Consider the following 17,252-nt stretch of genomic DNA (forward strand, 5'->3'; position numbering starts at 1 on the left):
CTTACTCCTACTCCTTACTCCAGCTTACTCCAGCTTACTCCATGTATTGTAGACCAGCCTTTAGGGCGCTGTAAACACTTGATTCGATTTGGGTCGTATTATACCCGGCATTCCTGCTAGATTGAGGTTAGAAGTATGGTTCAGTTTAGCATATTGTGGTAGAAGTTTGATTTTACGTTATCCAGATTAAAAATCTAACCTAACCTGTTTTGAGACGAAATGGTGTAAACAGGGATGTATCAAATGTTTAGTCCGTACCAACTTGATGTGCGCACCAACCGATTTAACGGTGTAAACTAGACCAATGTTAATGTTAACATTTTTAACATGTCCCAAAAAGTCCACTCGAAATTTTAAGTTTTAATCAACTTACTTCACATTTATGTTTGTGTTCTTTCAATCTTAAGTGTGATATAATAAAACAGACATACAAGACCGTCTAGACCACTCAGCATGTCATGTAAATCAATATGGCGACTCAATGCTAGATGTTCATTGGTTTAAACGGTTTTCATGCTATGCGCATGCAGCTGTGCAATTTTGTGTGCGATGGCCCTAAGTCGTAGCGCTTTGGCGCAAATTTACTGTCGTGTACACATAACAGGGAGTAAGTACGACATACGTTAAAGCTTGTGTGCTATCTACGTTTATGATTTACGTCTTATCGTAAGCAGGGAGACTTTAGTGTACAGTGGCGAGATCTTTCGTTAATTCTATGACTTAGGTTGGCCGAATTATCGACCCTGAGTAAATTTTTGTGATTATTGACTCGAACAGGTCTCGAATATTCAAATTTGGAATATTATCAATTGTTGAAATAAAATTTTCGACGCAAATACAAACGCCATGATATTTCACCCTTTCGTGAATACTTCGATCATATGAATCTCGCACCACGCATCACTTTTACCGACACAGTCGAATATAATTTTTGCGCTTGTAAATCTTTTCTTATTAGCTTTTATACGCAAATACCAGGATAATTACGGACCGTATAACAGAATATTTTTATACTTAAAACACTCAATTCAAAAGTCTAATAAAAAAATGGTTAGGTATTTGAATGGTATTTGAAATTTGAAAATGAATGATATTTGAAATTTCCAATTTGTAGTTTGTTTTAAATTTGAAATTGGGTTTATAAAATTGCAAAATTCTTCCACACGATTAAAGTACACATAAAGACACAGCCAGGGACAGTCGACTTTATATAAAAAATAAAGAGAAATTAAAAGTAATTAAGTCGTATACAATAGACTTTCACGACTTAAGTTTTTCTCTACGCGCGATTTAATGGGAATCTTTTTAATTTTGCACATATGCGAGAATATGTAAAAACGATAAGAATATAACCCACCCGAATTTTGACAAATAAGAAGAAATCAACTAAATCACTTTACTCGCATACTCCATTAAAGTGGCCAATATTGACCACTTACCTCGTCGTATCCCTTCGTTGGGCCAGATTGGACATACCTTTCGTTGTTCCTGGCCATACAGTCTGGTCATTTTGACCAGAGATCAGGAAGGAAGAAAACTCCTTCCATAGTCGGTTTATTATCGTCACCGACAGATATTTCGTACGGTTCGAACTATATGCGAGCGTCGATCGTATCGAAATGCGCGACCACGAGAAGTTAATTAGGGAAGAAAATTAATTAAAAAATTGTGCTGTATAAAACTAATCAAATATATTTTTACTTCCGTTATTTATTCGAGAATAGATAATGACTGTCTCTTCGTGACTCAAGCTTTAAATTCGAAATTCAAGTATATGTATATAGAAAAAAACAATTTACTTCGCGTTAGATTTATTTAAATTATATTTCGCGGTAAATTAAAATTTATGATATGGATGAAATTAAACAATAATTTCTTGAACATTTTTTAAAAATCTGATCGCGAAGACCGACCGCGAAAACACGAAGATGCGTATAACTGCGTGCATTTATGCGAAACGCATGTTGAAAGTGTATCGCGAGATACATGTACAGAATAAATGACGTGAGACCCAGAGAAAAGAAACTTTCCGTACGACAGATAGATCGACAATTGAATATTCTAGTCTGGTCAACCAATAATCTCAAATGATGTATGAAAATAATATAAAGTTTCAGCGGTCTTGACAAAATGTTAGAATCTCACGTCATATTATTTTACTTTATATATAAATTTGTTAATAAAAATGGATAGGTTACAAGAGATTAGCTCGACGAATATATCAATAATATTCGTCATATTTTGCGTGGAAATGTGTGATGTGCTGCAACAAGGCACCCAACCCTCCATAGAGAAAATCGCGATTACTCCCTTCGATAGATGAAATACGAGTATATTAAAATAAATATGAAGTTATGGTGTACTCTATCCATTTTAAGGCAACGAACCTACGAGATACACTAATCTACGATCTATAATCTACAATCTACGATCTACAAGATGTAGATTCGTTGCCTGAATAAAACAGTTTCTGACTCACCACCCGATGCAGCGGAGTTTGCTATGTTGATTCTGTAACAAACAAATATATAATTTATTAAAGCAGTGTTGAAGAAAATGAATATTATAAAATATAAGTAATTCTTATGCGTATTAAACGTTTTATTTGGTTTGATATTTAAATGATTAATGCGCATGAGATTTTCCGCAAAAGATCTACACAAGAATAAACTTTTATTAAAATTTTTAATTACTTCTTATTCTCCAATTATTGTTTCGAAATTATAGAATTATGAAATAAAACGACTAACAAGTGAACTGGAAAGAAGATTAATTTTACACTAAATAAAAGGTTCTTACCGTAAAGTTGCTCCGCCGGCGCCCGATGCCTCTCCTAGGCCTCCTACTCCATTGGGATTGTCTCTGGCACACTCGCGAAAACACAAAGATCGTTCGCGCGACTTTACACTCCCGTTGTAAAGCCCATTTGAAAGTACGTACTTCGTTCCGTCAAGTTCGCCTCCACTTCGAGTCGACGAGTATTTTACCCGAAAAACTGCCGAATCTCAGAAGTGTGGCCGTCGACAGGAGCGGACATTTAGCGAACACTTGTTCCTCAAATGAGCTTTGGAAAGTCTTTAGTTCAATTATTTAAACGGCACTCCCGAACGCGACGAAGATGGAAACTTTATGTTATACGCGCACTTTTGTACGTATAATTGTTCGAGAGATTATGACGACATGATCGCGATAATTACTTAAACGCGATTGATAAATGCTAATCACTCTCGCACGAGACGATCGCGTTGCGTAGGAAATGATCGCGGTATATCCGTCTCGCTCGACTAATACGCGTCGACTGATTTGGTTCAACAGATTATTTTCGACCGAGGTGTTCACGGCGCTACGTCATTTCTTGGAATCCGCGCTCAGTTTTTAGGTGTTTACGACGCCGCGGCGTCGATTGTTGCCGCGTGAGTGATCTTGCGTACGGCGTGACTTTGCTTGGCCGAGCGACGTAAACAACTCGGTCGAACGCCGGGCGCTGGTTCCACGAAATGACGTAGCGCCGTAAACACCTCGGTCGAAAACAGTCTATCATTTAGTGCGGTTCAATCGAGCGAGGCGGACGTTTCGCGTGTCTTCGCGTCGCTTGTCGTAACGCGATTATTTCCTACGAGAATCTCGATCGTCTCGTACGAGAGATATTAACATTTATCAGTCGCGTTTAAAACAGTCTGCGAAAAATACACTCCAACTTTCCTCCCGAGCAGAAGTGTCGATTGAGTTTGAATTACATTTTAAGTGGAAAGCGACATTTGTCGATTTGTGTCAAAAGTGTCGACTGCGTTCGCTAAAAAGAAAGCAACCTTGTGTGGTCGAAGTGTCTCGGCTTTCAAAGTTCACTTGGCTCGCGCCATTTTCGCTAATCGATACGAGGCTCGTCGGTCACTTCCGGTTGTTCGCGGCTCTCCATTCCGCTCTCCGTCTTTCGGTGGCAAGCATTACGGCAAGATGGTGAGTGTCCACGCGGGTTCCTCGTAAAATCCGAGCTTCACCGCGGAATCTTGCGCGACACGCGCCGAGTGTTCGAGCGGGATGTTAAATTCGTCGATTTTGAATCTGTCTCGGGGAATATTTTGACAAACGCCGCGTGAAAAATCGGACCTGGCGACGTTTGGAGGTTAGCGTCCGATGCGTCGCGCTTCTAACCTCGCGTCGCCGCGGGCGAGTCTCGCGGCTTTAATTTTCCTGCGCTCTCGCGACAATCGCCAAGATCCAACGGTGCTCCACGCGACCGACGGAAAAAAAATTCGTCGAGTGGCTTCGCGGGTCGTCGCGCGTCGCGTATGAGGTTAGACGTCGAGTGTTACGCATAACCACGGTGGCGCACGCCTTTTGTTCCAGTCGCTCGTGATTCCTGAGAAGTTCCAGCACATTCTTCGTGTCATGGGCACGAACATCGACGGCAACCGGAAAGTCATGTTCGCCATGACCGCGATCAAGGGTGTCGGTCGTCGCTACGCCAACATCGTCCTGAAGAAGGCGGACATCGACCTGGACAAGCGCGCCGGAGAGTGCTCGGAGGAGGAGGTGAGTGTCTTGTCGCGTCACGTTCGTGCTGCGAACCGACGAACGCCGCTGACGTGCGGAAAATGCTTTCAGGTGGAGAAAATCGTCACGATCATGGCAAACCCTAGGCAGTACAAAATCCCCGACTGGTTCCTCAACAGGCAGAAGGACATCGTCGATGGAAAGTACTCGCAGGTACTCGACGCATTTATCTCGGGAGGGAAAGAGATCGGGTCTTGAAACACGTAGGCTTTATTGTCGAAAAATGTAAACGCGTACACATAGAGAAACGCGTCTCTCGCATATGTGGGGCAGAATATTTATTGAGATTCAACGCATAGAGATACTCAGTTGTAAAGATACAGGCGACGATTTATATAACAATCGTTTGTCCATCCTCGTGGTGTCCCGTGCTATTTCCATCGCACAAATTCACGACTGAACGTGCAAACGTTCATTGCACGTTCAGCTGGTAGCTTGTGCAATAGCGACTGCACTGCTGTACATTTGTATTGCTTCGTAGTGTTCCCTATCTCGAGTAACAGGTACGAGAGTGCAACAGAGATGAAGTTATTTACATACAACTTACGCTATCATTGATAAAATCGCAAGGTACTTGTAACACTTCGTGTGTATGTGTGTGTGTATCGTCTTGCAGCTCACGAGCGCCAACTTGGACTCGAAACTGCGCGAGGACTTGGAGAGGATGAAGAAGATCCGCGCTCACAGGGGTCTGCGTCACTACTGGGGTCTCCGTGTACGCGGCCAGCACACCAAGACCACTGGTCGTCGCGGGCGTACGGTGGGTGTGTCGAAAAAGAAGTAAACTTTTATACATATATTATGTGCTATTAATAATAAATGTTTAAACGGTGGCGAATGTTTTTATTCTCGACCGCGCGCGGTGCCGGTCGTGAGAAGAGAAACGGCCGCGACTCACGATTGCGAGGCACAATATTGAATACAAGAATAATTCCATCGTGTCGTGCTGTGCTTTTAGTTCGTAGACTAGTAAATTTATTCACGCCGGGATAATAATCTCTTGTTCCTGAAGTAACGGGTTTTTCAAGCCAAGTAAGACTGCTATTGTTTCGAGACTAGTGCAAGCTGAAAGGAACGAAACTTGGCGAGAGAGAGAGAGAGAGAGCGCAGAGTGCGCTAAATTGACTCTAGAAATGCAATTGACAATAGACGATAGCTTCTAACTGACATTAATGACGTATAATAAGCGTCTCCAAGTATACTTTGGGCACCTTCCCTCGTTGATTGCCTCGGATCCCCATGAAGTAATCGTCGTCGTCGGGAATCTCATAAATACCGATTACCTAGAAAAAACACACACGTGTCTCCCGTCTTTCTTTCTTTCAAGATATATTCAATTTATTAAAGTATAACTTTGTACACAGTCTAATTAGTACATCGTATTGATTATGGTACACAGGCACGCGTTCTCTGTAGCGTCACTATAGATACACATCGAGATAAGCGTACAAAACAATAAGACGAAAAGTAGTCGTGACACAATAAATAAAATGCTCGTAACAAAGTAAAACGGTAGGCGTTTATTTCATAATACATGCACAATTTGAATAAATATACAGTAACTCCGTCCACGCGCAAGTACGATACGATCCGTTCGCGATGTGTCCTGTACTCGTGTGTTATCTTACAAATCTGTAAACGTGGAGGAGACGTGTGACACGTGATATGCTAGCGACACATCGATTAAAAGAAAGTGAATGTAAGAAAGCGCAAATGTAAGTTAAAACAGATTGAAAATTACGATACAACCAATGTCTATCATGCACAATACAACTCGGTGAATCGTGAGACAAGGCTAACTTCTTTAAAGGATCACGTACAATATTCATTCGATTCTCGAAACTCCGCGGAACGACCTATTAACGTTGCTAATCGCTATTATCCTTGTTCCCCATCTAGCCGTGCGTTCATTCGAGAAATAACTTTCCCCCACTTTTCTCCCCACCGATATTAACGCAAGAGTGTATCGTGAGTTTCAACGTTCCGTTTTCCTTCTCTCTGACAATACGTGAGAATACGAATTTTTTTCAAGCCTTCCTTCGAGAACAATATGTAATATCTTTCAGCGAGTTAACGACATATTAGCTGCTTGAAATTAAATGCATCAGTACAGCGTTGGTTAGTGTTAACAGAGAGCTCTTACAAGTTATGCAAGTATATATGTAGCGAGCGTCTCGATTTGAAAAGAAGAAAAAAAACTGTACTTATAATAACGAATACTTAACTCTATAACGCGTGTTAAAAGAAGTTGAACATCTCGGGGCGGCGTCTTAATTCTTTCGGGACGGATCTCTCTCCGGACGCGCCGGGTCCGAATCGTTCTCCACGGAGCCTAAGTCGAGAAACAGGTCGAACGGCGGTCCCGAAAGATTTAAGCCTAAAACGAGTCTCGCACGGCGATCCGAGGAAGATACAAAAGAAAATCTCTCTACAATACATATTTATACAGAGTGGTCAAAAAGAAGAAGAAGAAGAAGAGACTGTAAGTAGGTGACCTTACACAGTATCATAACTTAATCCGACTACAGATTCATGCCCTTCGCTCGAGACATCGCCAAACATGCTGTCGCGTGTACCTAAATCACAAACTTGGTTACCTCGTCCTGCAAGACGCTTAGCTCGCTAGGGTCCCTCGCGTCGTAATTGCACAACACTCTCGCTCTGTCCTGACCGTTCTCGGCTAGTGCGTTGGTGGTGGCTGGTGGGGTGGTGTAATAAGGACCCCCAGATAGTCTGGGTAGGTAAACGACAAGTGAATTACAGTGCCATGATCTTATCCTTAATAAATCTCGTGTACGAGGGGGATAGTCGCGCGGGGATAGGAAGACACAACCGAACTTGTAAGCAACTTTTTTACTGAGGACTGTCACTGCCACGCAACGTCAACATGAACGTATTGTAATATTCGTCTCGTCAGGCACACACACACACACACACTCACCGCCGGATTCCACGGGTTCGTTACAGCGAGCGAGATGACAGAAGTGTTCGATTGTGTGGCGAATTGAGTTAGTATGCATGCAATTCAAAGAGCCCGAGTCTCGTATTCGAGCCATCTTGTTAGTTGTTTCGTGAGCGCGCGTGTCTCTTGAATTTTTTACCGATTCAGTCGCATGCATTGTCGATTGTTACACGGTTCGCCCCGGATGTTACGAGACGGGAATTTTAATCTCTCTCTCCCCCCCGCGGTATATTATAATATAGGCAGATTATCGACATTCTAGTATACAACCAAGAAAAGCGTGATATGTATCTATACAATTATGTCGTTGTTTAGTTACATGGCGTTGTTATAGCACCGTGGATTAGTTTCCCCTACCACTATGGCCATTCTCGGTCGAGTTACGGCGATCCAAAGCAACTGTTCTCAAGGACAAGAACAACGAGAGGATAGTAACAGTAGAAGAAGGTAAAGATGAGAGTAAACCGCACTGATCGCCGTAAATCGTTCACAAAGAGGTTCGTCGAGAAGAAATTGCTTCGTCCATTCTCTACTTCGCCTAAATATACAATTATACAACGTTATAGAGTATTCGTTTGATAACAAGGCTGCAACGATTAAGCGACGGTCGGGGGGCCAAGCTTTTTAACGCGTACGTGAAGTGAAGTTTCAACGAACGTCGCTGGAAAAGGGGGAAAAACTGCGTAATCGTGCTAACGTAGATCCGTCAATTAAATTGCCAACGGGACTCCGAAATTCATAACGATCCGACGCCTCGTGTCCGGAGGGTTGAAAAGCTAAACTTTACTGGTATCAGTGTCGAATGTGGCGGTAACGTAAGCGGCAGATCCGGCGGTTACGGGCGAGTTTTGAGAGAGAGTGGGCGAGGGGTTTAGCTCGATCACTTCCTCGCTGTTGACTCTCAGCAAAGGGCTCGGTTGACGTGCCCTGCAATTTACCAATCGTGCAAGCAGAGATAGAGTGTAGCCGGGACGAGGGAAACACACTCGGAACAGATTGCGCGAGGGCCAGAGGAAGCGGGGAGGTAATTAAGATAACGAAAAGAACAATTTGCATTCTGTTGCTACGAATATTACGAAGCTTTGGAGACGGGAAGCTGATATGGAAGCGACTGATCGGCGATCGTGTGTCGGCATTAGATCTGGTATAGTTAATCACCCACCGGCCTCACCGAGACCGAGCCATCCTGGAGCTTCAATTCCGCTTTGATTCTCGCCTATTGAAGGTTCAAGATTAACCGGCGCTCGTTGAAACCGGCCGTAACGGGTAATGTTCGTCAAACCACAAACCGCCGCGTCTTACGCGCGGCGAGACATTCGTGTCGCGGAACATTTTGTCGCGTCTCTCTGCCCAAATCTATGCCCCCCCGCGGTTGCTACAAGGAGAAGCGGAGCTGACGAATCGAAATATCTAAACACAATCAACGATACTGCCATTCTCAAGGTTTGTCAAACATTACTCACTCAGATCACCATAAAGTGGGATAGCTGTACAGAAATGTTGCGATAATAAAACACTGTACGTGGACAATAAATGTGCCGAATACAGAGATGAATAGAGTAGACAGAGAGATTAGTTTTGAGAGAACGAAGGAAGGAAGTCGAAAAGCGGCGTGGGCGGCGAACTTACCCGGCAAGCTCGCGCTGCAGATCCTGCATGACAGCGTGGCATTGCGCGTAGTGGCGTGCCTGCGCCTCCACGAATTCGTGCAGGCACCGCAGGTGTCCGGCCTGCGAGCTCGAGACACCCTCCAGCAGCAGCTTCACGATCTCCGCTTGCCGATCGAACTCCGACTGCACTACCCTCAGCTCCCTCTCTGCCTGAGTGAGCAACGTATACATTTTATTTATTGCTTCCCACGTGTACCTCGGTATTTGCTGTCTACGAGCCTGAGAGGAACGGCTGTTTTGTACTCTCCCAAGTCGACGCTTTACGTTTTCAGTCTTTATCTCGTAGTGACGTGCAATAAAAGTACAAGACGGCCATTCTGCTCAGCCCTAAAGCGAAGTCGGGAAGCTAAAGCGATTGTAGCCGCGAGACGCAGCTATTGCTACTGGATCCGCGTCGTGAGAAGACGATTCGTACGTAGCCTCGCGATCCGCAACCGTTATTACCATTCTTCTTGCTTATGTATTGTATCCCTAGTAGCACAATGTATTGGTGCAATACGAAAGAATAATGTAAATCTAGTATTACGATGTCATTGGTCCAATATTGTAAGATAGGCGCCTTCTCGTATTTAGCCAATATTTAGCAATATTGGCCAATGCACTTCCAATATGTCTGATGTTGTACGATTATTATCGTGCAATATTTACATTGATTCCAATATCGGCTCTACGTTGGACAATATCGGCCGATGCATTTCCAATGTAACCAACGTTGGACCGATGTTCAGCCAATGTTCTGTGCTACCAGGGATATACGCGTACAAGCGAATGAGAATATTATGATGACAATGCAAACAATCGCGGGTACGTGACAACGATAGTTATTTTAATTATCTGTGAAGTGTAACAGATTTGAATAATAGCGATGAGAGTCCCGTTTCGTCTTAATCGTATCGGACTTGAATGTCTCTGAGTCAGGAGGGCGAGCGAAACTATTGCGTCAATACCTGATCGAGCAACACTTCGGGTGATATGCCGGACTCCTATAAATCGCAGCAGTGTGGAGGACAAAACACATCGTAAACGTATAGAAGACATTTTTTTTAACGGAATCGACAGTTAACGGTACTTACACTCTGCTGACCCAGCATGCTCCTCGCTTTCCTTACTCTATTTTTACACGCGTCCAGGTCCAATCTACATCAGAATCGTTAAGCGTTAGAGGCGAGACTTGTCTTTTGTTTTTAGCGCGAATAGGATAAGCGAAGAGCTCTGTCACCTCTTAGTCTCCAGTATCGCCATTTCCTTGCTGACAGTCTTCATTTCTCCGTCCAAGAACTTCCTCAGAGGCTGTATGTAACAATTGGCAGCGGTCCCTATGAAATCCCTCTCGATCTGCCCCAATCTCTGCTGGCACTGGCCGACTTTGATTAACGCGCTACCTAAAATCGAATCTTCCTGTACCAAAGTTCTCTAGCGTCGCGTAGACACGTGGCCCGGATAGCTCAGTTGGCAGAGCATTCGCCCAGCAAGCGGAATGACTCAGGTTCGAATCCTGGTCTAGTTCTAAGCCCCTTATTCTTCTCGTGAAAAATTAAGAAGTGGCGCGCCTTAGTGCCTACCTCCCCGCAGATACACCCCTATTTATTACTACGGAACCTCCCGACACTAACCGTAAGCTATCCCTGGGCCAAAGTCGTTCCCAGCTTCTATCATATCGGTGCCTACGCACTCCAAGTTGCTCAACCTGTTAGGTCTCCTCTTGTCGATCTTCTCGTAAAAGAAATCCTCAATTCTGTTACCTGCACAAGACGCATCGTCTTAGAATGAGATAGAAAAAGACAGAATGTATCCAGCTAAGTACAACAATGGTTATATTGGCAGTCAGGGGCCGCTTTATCAAGCTGAAATTTAATCAATTCGAGCGGCATCGGATACCGGGATTCGGAGTGAGCACGGCTTCCATGTCCCGCAGTATCTTCTCCGTCCACGTCTTGGTGGAGTTCCCTCTCTCCGCCAGGTGCTCCAGATGCGCGTCCAGCTCGGTCTTCTCCGACGTGCCCAGCGTCTCCTCCGTCATCTGCAAGACACGAAAACGAACGTGATCTGAATCCTGGAATCTTTTCTCGGGCGACTTCTCGCGCACGAGCGTCCCGATACACAGGGTTTGCTTTCCATTCCTGCACCGGTGAATTCTAGCGCGGTAGGCTACTAGAATGAGAAAATATACATACTCCAATTTATTGCACCAGTGATGTCTCACTCCAATTTATTGCACCAGCGATCACCAGTGCAGGAATAGAAAACAAACCTGTAGTGTCCCCGAAAGGTATAGTCGCCAACGGTCGAGCTCAAAGTCCGCGTCATCGCTGCGACGCCGATATAGCGTTGCGGCAAGGTGACGCGTCCGCGTTCGATCGCGGAGGCGCGTCGTCGGTGTCGATCGACCGGGCCGCGAGGGACCCGGGCCTGAAACGGAGCGCGGAATCCGCGGCGAGGCGCGGCCGAGGAAGCCGTCCGATGACGCGCGGACGCCTTCGATCGTCCTCGCCCGCGAACGTCGCTAATGTCAACGGTTGACGCACGCCGACGGGCTCGACGTCGCGCCCCGCGTTTCCTCGCCGCGAGGCCCCGTCTCGACCAGTCCCGATCGGGTACGAGAGGCAAGGGGTGACGTTCCTACCTGGACGACCCTGCTGAGGGCGGCTCCCGCGTCCTTCACCAGCTTCTTCACGTTGAAGTCCATCCTCGCGAGTCGGGGGATCTCTCTCACGCGATCGCGAGTTTCTTCCCAGCAAACACCCAAACCCCCCTCCCTCCCTCCTCCTCTCTCTCTCTCTCACGCCTTTGCACCGTGTGTCTCCCACGCTCCCTGTGCTTTGTCGCGTAGGATTCATTAAATGCCTCGGCACTTCCGGAATCTAGGGTTACTAGGAATTTTCGATCGGACGTATCTAGATATTCGTGCCCAATGGCCGGCTGCAAAATTGCTCTTTACACAGATTTCTATATATTTTCTTTTAAATGTAATTAAATAAATGTAAAACAATGTACAATTGTAATACGATGCGGCAGAAATCCGTGAGACACTCTCCTGTGTATCGCGGTCATTTTTAAATACTTAAATCGCCACTTATCCCCCCCCGCCATTAAAAGCATCGTACGACACTGCATATTGTATTTCCAATTTACACAATTCCCGAAATGTGTGGACTCGATACGCTATCGCGCGCCGCTTCCGCAGGTTTCTGATAAATGAAATCGCTGTCGTGCGTGGCAATACGTATTTTATTAAATGCGCTCCGAGTCGCGAGGCGAGACGACTCGTTCTCTATACAGGGATTCTCACGAGACCGCTTAGTGTCCGACCGCGCGCTGCTTCATTGTCGAGTTTTTTTTCACCGACGAAGCGCAAACGTCCCTCACTCTCTCTCTCCCTCACGCCGAGGAAAAGAGAGATGAGCTACCGCTACCGCGTGTAACGCCGCTACGTACTCGCCCGCTCGTACTTCTATCCGACTAACGATTAACGCCGCCGTCCTCGCGTGTGCTCGCTTCTCGAAATCAGGATTCCCGAGAACCCTCCCCTAGTAGCACAGTGCATTGACCAAGCATTGGTTAAACATTGGCCCAGCATTTGGTTGGCTCGGGCCAATGTCTAGCCAATGCACTGGGCTACTACCCTTGCGGGGAAAAAAAAAACACTCGAGTGTTAACACTCAAAACTTGAGTGTTCTTTCCGTAAGGGTAGGGTCGTTTACCAGGTGTGGAAAGAAAAGGAAAATCGAAAGACTGATATGACGCTCGGACGCTCTTCAGGCAGTAATCTCGCGAATGACGACAACTCGACGACGGACAGGCGTACACCGTCGAGTCGCGTTGTATTGCAACTTTATCTCTAACGTAAACCACCCCTAGAAGCACCGTGCATTGGCTAAACATTGGCTGCACCCTGGTCTAATATTGATTACATTGGAAATAGATTGGCCAATATTTCCCCAATATAAAGTCATGGAATAAATTATTGTACGATAGCAATTATACAATACTCGATTTATATTGGAAGTGCTTCGGCCAACATTTATGTAATATGAACATCGGTCTAATGGTGATCTAATATTGGCCGGTATTCATAGTCCGTTCTTATATTTAAGATCACCTTGAGTATACTCTTAATGTGTTTTCAACCAATCACAGAGCTGTATTAGCCTCTTAAGACAACACTTGGGACGATTTTGAAACAAGAACCGACTATGAATACCGGCCATTATATCAATATTAGACCGTAGCAATGTAAGTCATATTGTTGGCACTATTGGTAAATAATGTAAATCTAATAGCGTTTTCGACTGACTGGAACTGACATGGGTTTTAGCGCTCCCGGAGCGATTAACCCGAAGATACTAGGAACATATGTTCGACCGAAAATGGGTTATGAACCTGGATTAGGTTCTAGTTACAATATTCTTTTCAATTTTATGATAAAATCGAAATGTTTATTGGTAAACTTACGCGTTATTATCGTCAAAGGATGCTTTGTTCCACAATAAACACGCACGTATAACCTGATTGTAACCTAACGTAGCTTCCCTGATCGAAAAATTTTGCTGAAAACGTAATGAAATTTGCTGAAATTTGGTTGAAAATCTCTTGCAATTGACCCAATTTCATTATCATTTCAGCAATTTTTCATTAAATAAAAAAAATTTATTTTCAGTTAAATTCTGCAAATTTCATAATATACAACATTTCTAAAATTTTTTCACTAATTTTTAGTAATATTAATTAACTTTCATCTAATTTCACAGTATTTCATTGAATTTCATAACGAAACTTATGATTTATTTTGAAATGGTTTCAACAAGTTTCCAATAACTTTCATTTCACTTTGCATCAATTTCATTACATTTTCAGCAAAATTTTTCCATCAGGGTTCTTAGCACTGATGGATCAATTCGCAATGGTATGGGTCGAACATGGGTTGCATTTGGGTTATTTGTCTAGTAACCTAAAACAAAACTCGTGACGTCATTAATCGCTCCCGGAGCGATTAATCCTGGTCCAGTCGAAAACGCTATTATATTCCCAATTTTGGTCCAATATTGTAAGATGGACGCCTCATCTTATTTAGTCTATCTATTCGGCAACATTGGTCTAATATACGATGGCAAATTGTCATCTTTAATAGATTTTTCTAGCATAACTTCGTCTTCTTTAATGTTTTTCTTTTCTAATTTCAAAATACACATAAATTCTTCTGACATAACTTGATCTTCGTTAATGTTTTTCTTTTCTGAACCTGAAGACTCGCTACAGGTTTCCTCGCTCGAAGGAAAAATGATACCACGTCTGTTTTCAAAATACCACAGCCAATATTTAGCAATGTAATATGAATATTACATTGCTAAATATTGGCTGTGGTATTTTGAATGTTGCCGCATAGATGGACTAAATAAGAGGGAGGTGTCATCTTACAATATTGGACCAAAGTTGGGAATATTAGATTTACATTATTTCCCCAATATCGCGCCAATGTACTGTGCTACTAGTTTTCATCAACCCAGTGGTTTCTACAATGTCCCCCTTGTACTCCAGTCGAGTGGTCATCTAATTTAACTTGTTACACTAGTCCTTCCCTCGTGTCACTCGGAAAATGAATATCTCCTATGACTCGCAAACGGTGCGTCGAATGAATGTCCCGATTTTCGCGAGTACGTCGCTGAATGAATCGTGCAACGATCCGCTGATGAAGCTCCTGCGTGTCAATCGTTCGGAAACGCATTCGTCGAGACTCGGCCTTTCCCCTCACCGCTGCTCGCTGTTGACTGGTCGCCCAATTTCCGAGTTGCAATGTTCGATTCGAGCGTCGGCGCGTCCCACTGTCTCGCTCTTGATGAAGTGTCGGGAACACGCGGTGAGAGGATCCAGCAAAGTACGTTCCTCTTGGGAGTCGGTACAAAATCCCGCTGAACAGGTTGCGAGAGTTTAAAAAGAATGTAACTTGCTGTGGGAATACAATCGTGCTCGGACGCGCGAACGCACTTGACGACTTGCATCTCGGCAATGCCGGCGATCTGTCTGGTTACAACGGCAGTCGTATCCATCGTCTTCCTCCCGGCATTGTTCTTCCAGCAGTCGCGAATCGACGCGAGCTTGCGCCACGTTCGATTATCTCCACTGCTTCTAAAAATATTTAAAATTGTCGCAATAATAGACGATAACTATCATAATGTTGAATGATAAACGCCGAGTGACAACGTTGAATGACAATGCAGAACGGTAACAATCGTGTCGCGATCGACGGTCAGTTTCGCGTTTGCGCTGGAATTCGTGAAACCGCATCTGGATCGAATATTTCGAACGCGGTCTCTTCCGCGTTGAACCTCGAACGCGGTAGAACTGCGGGAATGTTTGACGTCTCGAGTCGTTCGTCAGCAAGGCATTTGTTACGCAATATCGGCCCGTCGGCCGACCGTACTTGGTTGTCAATGCGACCTGCCGATCGCCGATAGCTTTCGCGCTCGTGCCCGCGCCTCCGTACGGATGTTCGTGTACTCGAACCACAGAACGTTAGGGATCAGCGTCGTGTCGCGCAGCAACAAGAACTCCGATATCCGCCTGAGGGACAGCAGAAATTAGAACAGGGACGAATGTTGCTTTATTGCCGACAGGAGAAAGTCCCCTGTTACGAGATGGGCTATCAATCTTCCAGATCTTTCATCGCGATAATTACACGACTTAACAATCAATTTTCCACCGAACAGATTTCACCCTCGATAAATTCACAATGCCAGAATACCAGGTGTAACATCCCCGCGGATGTGCACTCGTGACCAAACCAGAACTTTGCCCCAAACCTTGAAATTGCAAATCATCGCGGTCGAATGTAGCAAGAACTGAATACTTTGCCTCACAAATCGGTTACGTGCGCAATGTCTCACCTTGTATTTTTACATGATGAATAAATTCATGATGGGACCAACAGGTAATGCCTACACGGAATTTTCTCTCAAAATTTAGCCTGTAAATCATACAATCGTGGGACAGCGCGGCTTTCCGAGGAGTTTCACGAGAGCTTTTTGAAATGTTTACCATACATTACTAGTAAACTCAGTATACGTTTTATTAGTAAAATGTGTGGTAAAATAAAAACTCTTATACAGTTTTTCACAATGCCACGTTGTTCCGCGATCACACGATTTCTGGAGTGAATTTCAAGAGAAAATTCTCTCCGCGTGTTGGCAGAAACTCCGCTGTCTCGTATCAGCCGATCTCGTAATAGGGAACGTTCGTCTGTTACTGCACACTGCTTTCCCACTACTCACCACGAGACCACTATAGGAAAGAACGGCGTCAGGACCGTGTGCATTGTTATGAACCACGCTGTCCCCATCGCAATCCCAATCAGCGCACCGCAGAATACCTGGGTGTTGGAGTGGTACAGCAGATACACTCTGCTGCAGGTCACCAGTATGGCTGTGACGATGCATCCTATCGCTACTATTGTCCGCCAAAATCTCTCGGCTATCGTACAATTGTAATTTAATCTGCGGAAAGAAAGAGACGCGCGGGTGAGTCGAGCGGGCGACACGATTGCAGGCGATACGATTCACGGACGCACGGTTACCTAAAGTATATAAAAAGTGTTGCGTACGCAGCGAAGAACCACATAAATTGTGCATGTGTAGACGGCATGCCATACTCGGCGTACAGGCCGTCTCTCTTCAGCGGCCTCGCCTGGCGAATCGTGTGCTTCAGTACGTAATTTATAGATTCATTGACGGCGACTCCGATAAAAAACACGATCTGCAAACGAAGAGCGTGGTTCACACTTGCGGCACCCGTAAGCTAGATCGGCATTGCGCGTCGGCGATTGACTTACGGTGTGTAAATCCCTCCTAAAAAGTATCAACGTGAGAAAACCGGCTACGATGGCGAAGGGTATTAGACTTATTACAGCCAGAAGCTGCCCGAAGACGTCCCCTGAAAATTTGTGAACGCACGTTATCGTAAGGAGTAACAGATCTTCACTTCCGTTCTTGGGAACGTTCAGGTCGACCCAACCGGCGGAGACTTTATCTGGGGAAACTTCACCTCCACTCCCTGGTAAAAATTCCGTTAGAAAC

General features: G+C 44.7%; 3 protein-coding genes across 8 annotated transcripts; 1 reads left to right on the top strand and 2 right to left on the bottom strand.

Moving 5' to 3' along the window:
• The first annotated feature begins 3,761 nt into the window (after positions 1–3,761).
• On the top strand, positions 3,762–5,386 carry LOC105566775 (40S ribosomal protein S18). Its single transcript, XM_012021052.1, has 4 exons — positions 3,762–3,957; positions 4,348–4,533; positions 4,606–4,707; positions 5,171–5,386. Exons 1-4 carry the CDS (start codon positions 3,955–3,957, stop codon positions 5,336–5,338), a joined length of 459 nt encoding a protein of 152 aa, XP_011876442.1. The 5' UTR covers positions 3,762–3,954; the 3' UTR covers positions 5,339–5,386.
• Positions 5,387–5,478: 92 nt separating this feature from the next.
• Positions 5,479–11,967, bottom strand: LOC105566776 (endophilin-B2). 6 transcript variants are annotated; one of them, XM_012021053.1, is made up of 9 exons: positions 11,810–11,965; positions 11,065–11,206; positions 10,800–10,928; positions 10,406–10,568; positions 10,260–10,323; positions 10,134–10,169; positions 9,146–9,336; positions 7,152–7,287; positions 5,479–5,837 (listed from the first exon to the last, which is right to left on the bottom strand). In XM_012021053.1, the coding sequence occupies exons 1-9, from the start codon at positions 11,870–11,872 to the stop codon at positions 5,724–5,726; spliced, it is 1,038 nt and encodes a 345-aa protein (XP_011876443.1). In that variant the 5' UTR covers positions 11,873–11,965; the 3' UTR covers positions 5,479–5,723. The 6 variants fall into 6 exon arrangements, with proteins under 6 accessions (XP_011876443.1, XP_011876444.1, XP_011876449.1 ...); XM_012021058.1 differs by lacking the exon at positions 5,479–5,837 and adding an exon at positions 8,980–9,003 and having other exon boundaries at positions 7,241–7,287; positions 11,810–11,966; XM_012021054.1 differs by lacking the exon at positions 10,134–10,169 and having other exon boundaries at positions 11,810–11,964.
• A 3,621-nt stretch (positions 11,968–15,588) lies between these two features.
• LOC105566905 (dolichyldiphosphatase 1-like) lies at positions 15,589–17,248 on the bottom strand (the record flags this gene model as incomplete). The annotated part of the gene is made up of 4 exons (XM_012021303.1): positions 15,589–15,744; positions 16,452–16,673; positions 16,754–16,932; positions 17,009–17,248. Coding segments are annotated over 4 exons (774 nt in total), but the record flags the coding sequence as incomplete, so codon positions are not given.
• Positions 17,249–17,252: the final 4 nt, after the last annotated feature.

This window comes from Vollenhovia emeryi, unplaced genomic scaffold, assembly GCF_000949405.1.
Source record: "Vollenhovia emeryi isolate VEMERY1.0 unplaced genomic scaffold, V.emery_V1.0 DF939142.1, whole genome shotgun sequence".
Classification (NCBI taxonomy): domain Eukaryota; kingdom Metazoa; phylum Arthropoda; class Insecta; order Hymenoptera; family Formicidae; genus Vollenhovia; species Vollenhovia emeryi.